The sequence below is a fragment of the Lepus europaeus genome, chromosome 7 (assembly GCF_033115175.1).
Source record: "Lepus europaeus isolate LE1 chromosome 7, mLepTim1.pri, whole genome shotgun sequence".
Classification (NCBI taxonomy): domain Eukaryota; kingdom Metazoa; phylum Chordata; class Mammalia; order Lagomorpha; family Leporidae; genus Lepus; species Lepus europaeus.
Window position 1 is genome coordinate 102,426,676 of NC_084833.1, and position 12,405 is coordinate 102,439,080.

The 12,405-nt window shown below is 54.1% G+C and overlaps 1 protein-coding gene across 1 annotated transcript; it reads left to right on the top strand.

Moving 5' to 3' along the window:
* The first annotated feature begins 503 nt into the window (after positions 1-503).
* On the top strand, positions 504-11,764 carry HTR3A (5-hydroxytryptamine receptor 3A). Its single transcript, XM_062198369.1, has 9 exons — positions 504-570; positions 2,390-2,556; positions 4,332-4,376; positions 5,449-5,558; positions 6,875-7,044; positions 8,960-9,120; positions 9,491-9,701; positions 9,801-10,022; positions 11,466-11,764. The coding sequence occupies exons 1-9, from the start codon at positions 504-506 to the stop codon at positions 11,762-11,764; spliced, it is 1,452 nt and encodes a 483-aa protein (XP_062054353.1).
* Positions 11,765-12,405: the final 641 nt, after the last annotated feature.

Below are 12,405 nucleotides of genomic sequence, written 5' to 3' on the forward strand. Positions count from 1 at the left end.
CCACCAGCTTGGCTGGGACACTGAGTCACTCCTGTCTAACGCAGCCTGCCCCAGCCCAGTGCCACGGCAACATACTTGTCGAGGGACATAAATGACAGTAGCAGGCTGGCGCACCTGCCAGCAGACAGGCTGCATCCTTGCTCCACGCACTTCTGCAGCCCCCGTCCCCACGTTCCTTTTTAGGGACGCACGACCAAGCCACCTGGCTGAATGGGTGGACTGGGCTTCTGGACATGACATCAGCCGGGCGGGCTCCTCTCTCGACAGTCCCCTCCCCGTCCCTCCCGCCCTGAAACCTGATCCAGCTGAAGGACTGATTGCTGGAAAACTTGGCTGCTCTCCAACTCTGGTGGCCCGGGAGTTCAAGGTACAGGCGGCAGCTGTCCTGGAGAGGCAGGCGAGCTGGGACATGAAGTAGGTGGGCGGCGGCAGGCAGACTGGCCCTTAGTGGGACCCGCCCTGAGCAGCCACTCCAAGGCCATCCCACGCGCGGGAAGCTCACCATGCAGCCGTGGCTCTGGCAGGTGCTCCTGGCATGGCTCCTCGCCACCCTCCTGACACAAGGAGAAGGTAAGGGGGCTTTAGGCAGCGTGCAGGACATGGCTGGCCATGCATGGGACTTGGCTCAGCTTGCAGGGTACAGCGGAGTAGGATTCAGAGTGGCGTGGCTGCAGGAAGGTCAGCTGTCCTAGGCTGTATGAGCACGAGAGCATTTGGAGGCATCCCGGTCAAACTAAAGAGGTGGAGTGGTTGAGCCTGGGGTGAGAGGGGAGCAGAGCAGTAGCTGTTATCTCAGACAGACACAGGTGCCAGGGCAGAGCGCCCCTCTCTTTGCCCTGCCCCTACACTCCTCCCATGGCAGCTACCAGGGACTTGAGGGCTCATTTAGTTCATCCCTTCCTGTTATAAATAGGAATGCCAGGGTTCAGAGACGGGGAGTGATTCACTCAAGGCCACACAGCTTGAGAGCAGCAGAGCGAGGACCGGGACTAATCTAGTTCTCTTTCTGTGCCATCACTGGTTTTGCTGCTTGGGTTCTCTGGGCCTTGGTTCGCTAAGGTTCCCTTCCAAGGCAGAGCTCCAAGAACCAAACTTCTCTCTGCATTCCCCACCTTGAACCCGCTGAAGAATTCAGGGAGTTTTAGTCCCAAAGGGTCTCTGATTCCTTGTGTGCAGACCATGTCCACCCCTCACTGGCAGGTCTCTGGGTTGGGTTGGAGCACAGTGGGAGGGAGGCCATTCAGGGGCTGGGCAGGCATGAGGGGCACGGGCAAGAAGATTTCGTGGGGGAGGAGAGCACAAGCTGTAGGTGGTGACTGTGACCTGAGCTTCCTCGGCTAGCGGATGCTCTGACACTCCTAGGGATGGCTCTTTGCTCTGAGGCCTGCAGGGATCAGGTAGCCTCTCTCTGAGGTGGCCAGAGTGACAGTCTTCAGAATCTAGGTTATCACTGGCATAGCAAAAAGGCATGGATCTGGGTTTGAATCTCACTTCTTCCACTTGGAGGGCACAGTACTCACCTTTCTGAGTCTTGGGGATCCGTATCTGTAGAATGGGTATCTGGGTAGAACTCCAATGGGCTGCTGTATGATTGAAATGAGGAATATGTTAGCAACATCATTGCAAAGGAGAGTCTCAGAAAACAGTCTCCTGCCTTCCTATTTTGTCCCTGGAGGCCGCCTGCCCTGGGTGCAATCTGGTTTCTCCTGGCTCCCTCCATATGTCACCCTGACCTTCTTTCTAACCCCAGCCAGTGTGCCCACAGGACAACTGTATGCAGTAGACATGGCAAAACCTCCCCTGGAGCTTGTGTGTGCTTGGAGGGAGGAAGGGGGGACCTCCCGTGTGGTTTGGAAGGAGGGAGAAGGATGTCAGCTTTGCTGGGTACCCCCCCCCCACCAGTTTCCAGCTGGGGTCCAAAAGGAGCAGGGAGCAGTGAACGTGCTGACACTTGACCTTGACTGAGGAGCCGTCTGATGCAGCCCAGCGGCTGAGACACTGCACACTTGGGGCCACACTTCCCTGCAGCCCTCCCGCCTTTCAGAATCACACTTGGTGACAACAGCTGGGTTTCCTTTAGCTCCGGGCTCCCACCTACTCTCCATGGTTCTCAGCCCCACCTGCCCCCACCTCTGTCACCTGCTCTCGCAGGCTAGCACCCTGCTCTCATGTAAATGTGCATAGGACGGCCCCGACGAGAGAGTCCCTTGAAATTTTGGAGGGAAGCTTCAGACAGCACCCTCCAGTGATGGGGATTTTAGCCTGTGGAGCATATGTTGTGAGGTGGGGATGGCAGGGACACATTCCTTTGATAGCTTACACACCAGGGCAGGAGGACCAGGAGAAGACCTGAGCTCTGGTGTCGACTTTGAACTGTTCTCCTTCCCAGCCAGGAAGAGAGCGGGTGCCCAGGCCTGGAACAGCAGCAGGCCGGCTCTGCTGAGGCTGTCAGATCACCTGCTGGGCAATTATAAGAAGAGTGTGCGGCCTGTGCGGGACTGGAGGAAGCCCACCACCGTATCCATTGATGTCATTATCTATGCCATCCTCAGCGTGGTGAGCCCTCAGCCCCCTCAGATGTGGACCTTTTGGGGGTGGAGAAGGCCATATGAGGCCAAGCTGGGTAGCACAGTGGACCCTGCCAAACCCATAGTAACCTGTGGCCAGGCCCCATGGCTGAGGATGGGTTGCAGCACCCACGCCAGAACCTGGGGTCATTGGTGTGGCCACATCTTCTACACCCCGATAGCCAGTGGTCACTTCCCCATGCGGTTCTTCCCATGGTGCATACTGGCAATCATTTCCCTGTGTCAATTTCACAAGGGCTAAGAACGTTCTATTCACTTCCATGCCCTTGGTGTTTTACACGGGTCCTTGGGACACAGCAGGTGTCACTAAATGGTTGAAGTATCACCCAATAGGTCAATTAATTAATTCCCTTGTTTACAATTGTCATGGTAGGGTGCACCACTCAGAAGAGATCAGCCACTGTGCAGGGACAAAGCAAGAGGCAACTTCAGAGATGCAGTGGCACTGCGTTGTGGCAGGAACCTGACTTCACACCTGTGGAAGTCAGTGCACCCACGACACAGGATCAAGTCGCTGTGTTCAAATGAAACTGGCTACTGCAGCTTCAGGAAGGGAAATGGAATTAGATGGGGTGGGCAGGTAGTTTATTTATTTATTTGAAAGGCAGAGTTTCGGGGGGTGAGGGAGGAGAGAGAGTCTTCCATCCACTGGTTCACTCTCCAGTTAGCCCCAACAACCCAGGGCTGGGCCAGGGCGAAGCCAAGAGCATGGACTGTATCCAGGTCTCCCGCAGGGGTGCAAGGGCCCAAAGACTTGGGCCATCTTCTGCTACTTTCCCAGGAGCATAAGCACGGAGCTGGAGCTGATGTGGAACAGCCAGGGCACAAACAGGTGCCCATATGGGATACTGGCGTCACAGGCAGCGGCTTAACCCTCTATACCACAACACTGGCTCCTGTGAATTTTTTGCTCTGTGTGTATCTGTTCCTCTTGGTTTTACACCAACACATGCCATATATAACAAGGGCATTTCAAAGAGGAAAATGGAATTAAAAGTATCTTTGCTGTGAAACGAAACTGAAATTCATGCATATGAGGGATCTTTAAAACATTAATGGAAAATGTGTCTTGTGAAAAACTATGTATTTTGAATTTCTTGTATCAAACTTTTTTTCCTCAAACTTTTTGAAGTTTCTATTTGTATATATATTACATAATTTAATATATAGCATATACATAAAATGTAATTTATATTACATGAGGGGTCTTCAAAAAGTTCATGGATAATTTGTATTACTGAAAAACTATGCATGGACTCCTACACTTTTTTACAGCAAAATAAACTAATCTCTTGCATCCATTTTCCACAAACTTTTTGAAGGATTTTCATATTTTTAACATATGGAAAGAGATAAAAAATAAGCATTATACCTTCTATTATAATCTTCTGTTATGTATTACATCCTATGTAACACAATAAAGATTATAGAAGTGGGTATACATTATGTACATCATGTATATACATTTTTTATAGATATGTGTGTATACCCACACACACGTACCTATGTACTTACTTATATGTCCACACATTTGGGTAGAAAGGAAATTACTGTAATTCTTCCTGGTTGTACCCTGTAAAAGCCGACCTTGTCCTGGCTGGGCAGGCAGCTCCACCCTGTGCACTTCTCCCAGCCCCGCTTCTTCCCTTGAGGTCCCCCAGGGACTCAGAACACAGGAATCAGCGTCCCTATGGGTGGAGGGTCCCGCGTGGCCACCCATGCAAGCTCCTTTTCCCTTCCTAGGATGAGAAGAACCAGGTGCTGACCACCTACATCTGGTACCGGCAGGTGAGCAGACCTGCCTCCTCCCACCCCCGTCTCCTGGGATGGGGGCTGCCCTCTGTGCTGAGGGGAGGGATGGGGAGCTCCAGAGGCACGGCCTGCCTGAGATCCAGGAGTCTGGAATCTGCTCATCTCACAAACCGGTGTGGAAGGCCGGGCAGACAGGAGCGGGGCAATCCATCCCCTCCGCGCTCCCTCGGGTCTCTTAAGTTCTTCCCAGCACGTAAACAGGTGCTGGTCCAGCCTCTGTGGCAGAAACTCCACCCCCACCCCATCCCCTACCCGTGCCTGGGAGCTCATGAGGCAGCCGCTTCATTTCATTTCCTGGAGAAAGCGGCAGGCAGATGCCTTGGCGACGAGTGTCAGGACGAGGATGATCTTACTTTGGTGAAGAAGAGGAGGATTGTGGTATGGGAGGAGGAGCTGGGCCTGTGGAGACTTGAGGTTTCCTTGGGGCTTAATTCTGCATGGCTGGAGGGTAGAATTCACAGGAGGGTGTGGCCTAAACATGGAGCTGGAGAGACAGGTGGAGGCCTTTGTTGGCCATGGTGTTGAACTTCATCCTAAGGACAATGGGTACCACCAAAGTATTTTAGGCAAGGGAATGATATAACCAAGTCTACATTTTAGACTGGCCACTCTAGCGTGAAAAGACACTGATGAAAGCCTAACAAGAGCCATTTCTGCCCTGTGAGGTGGATGTCATTTGCTCCATTCACATACCTACAACCAGAAGATGCTTGTCTGAGACCTGGCCAGTGGGTAGGGGACTCCTGATGTTAGAAGTGGCTGCTTCCCCCAGTTCAGGCTGTCTGTCCTTGTTGTCTTCATCCACGGAGAAAACGTGTGGACAAGTGGGGTGAGATGCTAAGTTACTGCAGAGTGATTGGCTGTCACGGACACCCAGATTTTCCTGGGAAAGTTGCCCACCTGTGGTCTGGGCCTGAGGCACAAAGTTGGCCTGTGTGGCTGGCGCCCTTCCCTGCGACAGAGGGCTGCCCATGACCCCTGCCCGTGTGGCTGGCGCCCTTCCCTGCGACAGAGGAGCTGCCCGTGACCCCTGATGCTCCTTCTCTAGTGCTGGACAGATGAGTTTCTCCAGTGGAACCCGGAGGACTTTGACAACATCACCAAGTTGTCCATCCCCACCGACAGCATCTGGATCCCGGACATTCTCATCAATGAGTTGTGAGTTCTCTGTGTCATCAGAAGCTGGGGGTGGGGACCTGAGGGGTGAGGAAGCCAGGGGCTGGGCAGCAAGAGAGCTGCTGGTGCATTTGAGATGTCCCAGCCCGACTTCCAGGCCGTAGGTCATGTCATAGGTCACACTGGATTGAGCCCATAGTTCCCTTTGCCTATTTCTTTTTTTACTTTTTTTTTTTTTCTGGGTCTGATGTTGAAAGCCTGTGCTTCATAGTCCAGGAGCCATTGTTACAGGGAAAAAAGCCAGTGAGCAAACTCACACTGGACTCAAACAGCCTAACGGGGACAGCCACATTTGTAAAGGTGACAGTACTTCAGGTTTGGAGCTGAGGACATGCCAATCTCCCAAGTCACACAAGCGCTTGTCAGGCCACAAAACTGTAGCTCCACTGCAAACTGGGTCTCACCAGGCTTTACTTCCAGCAGCCAAACACTGCCCCATTTGATCTCAGCCAAAAGACTTCTCCCCATCCCTGCAGGTTCATTCCAGGTCCACCACGTGGGCTTGAGTTCAAGGGCAGGGAAGGTGGCTGGGGAAGACAGCTGAAGGAAGGTGACAGATGGAGCCAGTCACCCTCCATCCAGTACCCACTAAATTGCCCAACACCAGGGAGCACCACCAACATTTGCCAAGGGAAGCAGTGGGTCTTGAATCCCTGGCCCCCTGGCCTGCTCAGGCTGGAGAAATTCTGAGAAAAATCATCATTTCTGGCTGGACCTCCAGTTGCAACAGTTAGGCAGCCTTGGTCTTGACTTCTCATTTCACAGCCTGATCTGCAGAGGCCTGAAGACTGAGGACCCCAGGCCTAGCCTACTGCATGTACCGTGGTCACCCACGGGGTTCTGGTGATCCCAAGGGAGTGGGATGAGGTCTTGCAGGGCTATTCCGGCTCTCCTGGTTCTTTCTCCAGAGATGATCATTCCCCTTTCCAAGACCCTCTAGGGAAAGGAAGCAAAAAGAAACCAGACATGGGAGGGAACACGTGGTCCTGCCTTCTACCACAAGGGTGGTGGTCCCAGGAGCTGAGCCTGCCAGCCTGGGGAGGGTGACAGAACGAGGGTAGCTGGGCAAGCTCCCTATGGGTCCCCAGATTCTACCCTGCCTTTGTGGCTGGGCCGCCAGGGGCATGAGGGAGAAATGTGCTTTACTGCTTGCAAAGTAGCCTTGTTATGGCAGGTCAGGACAACGTGGAGGCGGACGAAGCTGTCAGAGTGGCCTATGGGGTTGCTCAGAGCTCTTCGACTCCCAGGGCCTGACCTGCCTCTTGAGCTCCCCAAACTGACCCCTCTTCCCTGGCCAGTGTGGACGTGGGGAAGTCTCCCAATATCCCGTACGTGTATGTTCAGCATCAGGGTGAGGTCCAGAACTACAAGCCCCTGCAGGTGGTGACCGCCTGCAGCCTCGACATCTACAACTTCCCCTTCGACGTGCAGAACTGCTCGCTGACCTTCACCAGCTGGCTGCACACCAGTGAGTATGTGTGGCTCGGGGGCGGGGCCCGAGGACACCTGCGTGAGGCGCACTCCAGCCTCCCTTACCTGCTTACCTACTTCCCACGGTCTCCTTAATGTCCCTGGGTTTCAGTTTCCCCATCCTCCAAATGGGGTGAAGTCTGCTGCCCCTCTCAGTTGCAAGGATTTGATCAGTGTGAACTGACTGCCAGCCAGCCAGAGACAGTTCTTGTCCAATAGCACAAACAAGATCTGGGGCTTAACAGCCCTCTGATCTAGCACTCCTCTTTATCCCCAGCCAAGGCACCCTCCTCCCCTGCCCAGGTGTCTGTGTGAGCCTCCTGCCTGGTCTCCTCCGCTCATTCTTGTCCCCCTTCCCAGCTCATGCTCCTCACAGCAGCTAGTGAGATCTTACTAAAATGCAAATGTGACTGTGCCACTGAAAACCCTCAATGGCTTCCCAGCACGTGTGGTACACGGCCCAAATCCTTGGTGAGGCCCTGCTCCCTCTGACCACTCCAGCCTCCTGCTCCCCTGGGCTCTACTCTGTCCAACTGCCTTTCTTTCCAGGCCCAAGGCCCTCATGCTTTGCCTTTGTAATAATGCTGTTCCCTCTCCTAGGCCACCTGGCTCCCCTCCGGCTCCTCCTCCTGCCCCATGCCCAGCCTGGCCATCCCCCGTTCCTCTTTCTGATGGCAGCCTAGGTGTCGGCTCCTCAGGGAAAACCCTGTCACTGCCCAGACCAGGCCATCCCTGCTGCCCAATGCTAGAGCTCCCTCTTCTCCTCTCTGCTGCACCCATCATTGTTCAACGTCCACGCCTCTCTGGGATGCAGAGACAGTTGGGACATGGTCTCTTGTCCTCCGTTAGATCCCTAGCACAGCGTCTGGCATGAAGGAAGGTCCTTGGCCGACGTTACTGAGTGGATGAACGGTGGACACTCACTGGAGGGCCAATGTGAACGCTGCCTGACAGCAAAGCGTCCCCCATTTCTAGTCTGATTTATTCAGTGCATTAAAGCTTAAATTATGGCAACACATAGCCCCCTTCACCAAAAACCAGGCTACAGATAAGGCTAAAGGCTCCTTTGACCCCTGTCATGGATCCCAAACTCTCCACCAACTCCCTACCACAGATCTCCCACTCATGTCAGTGTAGAGCCCATGTAATACTGCCTTCCAGGTCCTTTCCCTTGCATTTATATGCATTTACCATCTATGGGAAACAGGTGGAAGATGCTGAATGAGTTTTCCCTTACGGACACGTGCAATGTTGTTTATACTACTACTAGATTCCTTCTACTCAACAAGAGGTCCTAGGCATTTTTCCAAGTCAGTGCATGTTTCTCCTATATTCTAACTGCTGTAGAATGATTCAGATGCAGCAAAGTTCATTAAGCATTTTCCTGGTTGTGGGTGTTTAGATCTTTTTCGATATTTTGCTATAATGAGCGTTCATGTCCTTGCTGATGCACACGACAGTGTGTTGCTCAGGTGTAGATCCACGGAGGTGGAACTGCTCTTCCGTAAGTGAGGACTCTTCTGATTTTCCTAGTTTATCGGTAAAGACAGTTTTAGCAAAGTGAAGGTGAAGGATAGCTTCCATTCATTTTATTAATGATAATTCACACAGGGAAACTTAACAGGTGTTTGGAAGGTGTGTGTGTGTGTGTGTGTGAGAGAGAGAGAGAGAGAGAGAGAGAGAGAGAGAGAGAGAGAATTGGGAGTCAGAGAGAGAGAAGGGGGAATCGCTTTCTCGTGAATGGTTTGTATGGCTCTCTGCACTGTGCTGTGTGTTCCTCCAAGGCTTCATTGGCCCTCACTGCCTGAGTCCGGGTTCCCTGGGCCGCTGCCTGCCTCGTGCCCCATCATCATGGGGTCTGGCAGGCTCCAAGCACTAGGTTTCTGAAACTGGCCAGATTTCTTCTCGCTCAGTCCAGGACATCAACATCACCTTGTGGCGCTTGCCGGAGAAAGTGAAGTCTGACAAGAGCGTCTTCATGAACCAGGGCGAGTGGGAGCTGCTCGGCGTGCTGACCCAGTACCGGAGGTTCAGCATGGAGAGTAGCGACTGCTACGCAGAAATGAAGTTTTATGTGAGTGCGAGCGGATGTGGGTGGGATGATGAATACAACCCCAACCACTAGACCTGCTAGACCTTCACGAGCAGGTAGACTTGAGGAGGCACACTGGAAAACACACACACACACACACACAGCCTTTTTCCAGCTCCAGACCACTGGAACAGCACACAGACCCTGGAACTTCCATGAGTAGATGGGGAAACCCAAGTGACTGTTCCCTAAGCTGTAGTAGCCACAAGCCTGCATCGGGAGGCAGAACACGGGATCTGCTTCCTTCTCCAAGCAACCCACACTGAAAGCCCCATGAAGCAAGAGGGTCTGGGCTGGGGGCAGTGGCTCCTGTTTGCCCCAGGCTTCTCACAGGCTCCTCTCTTGGTCCCAGGTGGTCATCCGCCGGCGGCCCCTGTTTTATGCAGTCAACCTGCTGCTACCTAGTATATTCCTCATGGTCATGGACATCGTGGGCTTCTACCTGCCCCCGGACAGCGGTGAGAGGGTCTCCTTCAAGATCACGCTGCTCCTGGGCTACTCTGTCTTCCTGATCATTGTGTCCGACACGCTGCCTGCCACGGCCATCGGTACTCCTCTCATTGGTAAGGCCACCCCTGAGGGATGAGCTCAGTCGGTCTGGCAAACGACCTGGCCTCCTCCCGCCTCCTGTATGTCTCGTCCCCCTGCCCTGGTGTCCACAGGTGTCTACTTTGTGGTGTGCATGGCTCTGCTGGTGATAAGCTTGGCTGAGACCATCCTCATCGTGCGGCTGGTGCACAAGCAAGACCTGCAGCAGCCTGTGCCCGCCTGGCTGCGGCGCCTGGTTCTGGAGAGAATCGCCCGGCTGCTTTGTCTCCAGGAGCAGGTGCCTTCTCAAAGGCTCCCGGCCACCTCCCAGCCCACCAAGGCAGATGATTGCTCAGGTGAGAGAGGGAAGGAAGAGTCACATACGGAGGGGGCACTTCCGGCCAGAGGCAGGATGTGGTGTGGACTCCCTGGAGGGCATGGCGTGCCAAAGGGCCTGGGAATCATTGGGTGCTGTCCTGCACACGGCACCCTCCCCCACTCTTATTGGGAGGCCCAGCTTCAGCCGAGGCGTCAGTCTGGACCCTTTCTTCGATTTCCCATCCCCATATCAGCCTGAGTGTGAACAGAGAGGTGGGGCGTGGCAGGAGCTGAGTCCTCTGGCCTGAGTGGTCTTTAGGACATGGATGCTTTGAGCCAGTCACTGACCGCCTTGCCTCATGGGGTTAAATATTGCAGCTGGGATCTCGGAGACTCTCTCCTTCAGCCGGCCCAATGCCCAGGTCCTTGAGAATGCAGACAACGGGGCACAGAGACTCCCAAGGTGCAGCTCCTGTCCCCCGAGGAACTGTCACGGCTGCCATTTGCTGCCGCTGGTGGTGGCAGCAGTGGATCTGCTGGCTCACTCTTCGAACTCTTAGCGCCAGGCACGTTGTGGGCACTTTCTGCACATCTTCACCTGTGGGATTCCCACACTGCCTTTTCAAGTGAGGAAACAGAGGTGGAGAGAGAGGTTCAATAACTTGCCCTAAGCCACAGACACAGAAACTGGTGGAATGGTGATTTGAACCCAGGCCCACTCAACTCTAAGCCTGCATTTTTAACCCTCCTCGTCACCCTGCTCCTTCTTGTTCTTCCTCCCGGCTGCGGCCAGGTCTTTTATGTGAGCCTTTGGTCCCTTTAGGAACATCTCATGTGAGCCAGAGCGAGTCCCTCAGCCCGCTGCTGGCTTCGCCTGGTGACAGCAGCCATCCTTGAGGGTGTCTTCTGGTCCAGGGGGTGTTGGAGTCAAGGGGAGGAGGCCAATGGCTCTGGCGACCCCTCCCCTTCTGAGATGTAGCAGGGAGAACAATGCACTGGGAGTCCAGATGCCTGGGCATGGGTGGTCTCACCACCAAAGGGTGCTCCGGCTGTGTGACCGCAAGCTGGTCACTCACCCTCTCTGTGCTCCAGCAGTGTCCCATGAAAAGCAGGAACTGTAACTACTCCTACTCTGCCTCTCTCATGACTGTTGTAGGGCTCAAATGAAATAGCAGATGTCAGATTGCCACAGACCACCCATAGACTAAAAACAATGCACTAAAAGGATGATAACCAACTTCTTATTTGGTGCCCTCGGAAAGGAGTGCAGGCTGTGGACTTGGGGCTCCTCAGTGGCACCGGCTCTTTCAACTTGTTTACACCAGCTGGTGGGTGGGCAAACAAGTGAGTTATCCTCTAGACGTTCGGAGTCTGATACTCATCATGATAAATATCTCTGCAGGTTGTAGAAGCGTGAGGGGTGGCACTCAGGCCATGCCTCTGAGCCTCCCTCCCTTGCCAATGCTGTGTCCTCCTTCCAGCTATGGGAAATCACTGCAACCACCCGGGCGGGCCCCAAAACTTGGAGAAGACACCCCAGGGTGGCGGCAGCCCTCCCCCGCCGCCACGGGAGGCCTCGCTGGCAGTGCGCGGGCTGCTGCAGGAGCTGGCCTCCATCCGCCACTTCCTGGAGAAGCGGGATGAGATCCGAGAGGTGGCCCGGGACTGGCTGCGCGTGGGCTCCGTGCTGGACAAGCTGCTCTTCCGCATCTACCTGGTGGCGGTGCTGGCCTACACCATCACCCTGGTCTCACTCTGGTCCATCTGGCAGTACTCCTGAGCCAGTGTGCCCAGCAGAGGAGTGGGGATGGAGATGGTAGGGGTGAGGCTGGAGGATTTCACCCTTCAGGGCCCCTGGGATGTCAGGGGCATTCTAGAGACACAGACCCCACTGTACCCCCCAACCCCGCTTCTAATGCCAGTTCCTCTCAGCAACCTGAAGCTCACTCCAAAACTTGTTGATCAAGATTCTTACTTTGGCCTCCCATTCATCTACCTACTGTGGCTTTAAAACACACTATCTTAGCTTGGGAGAAACCCCAACATCCTCCGCCTTCACTATCTATACCTATCTATACATCAGGCCTCAGTTTCCCCATAAGCACTTTCCTGAATTAGGCTCTTTGGGATCCTGTTCCTCTTCCCCAAACTTGTCTTTAGGTTAAAGGCAAAACCAGCACAGGCCTGATACCCCTGCAGTAGGTTTATTCAAACCCTAGAATCTCTCCTTCGCTTCACCTATGGACACATCCCTGGACATTCATCCTCCGTCCAATGGTGAGGGTGGCATGGGGTAGTAAAATGTGATGAAGGGGTCGGTGCTGTGGCATAGCGGGTAAAGCCACTGCCTGCAGTGTCAGCATCCCATATGGGCATTGGTTCGAGTCCTGGCTGCTCCACTTCTGATCCAGCTCTCTGCTA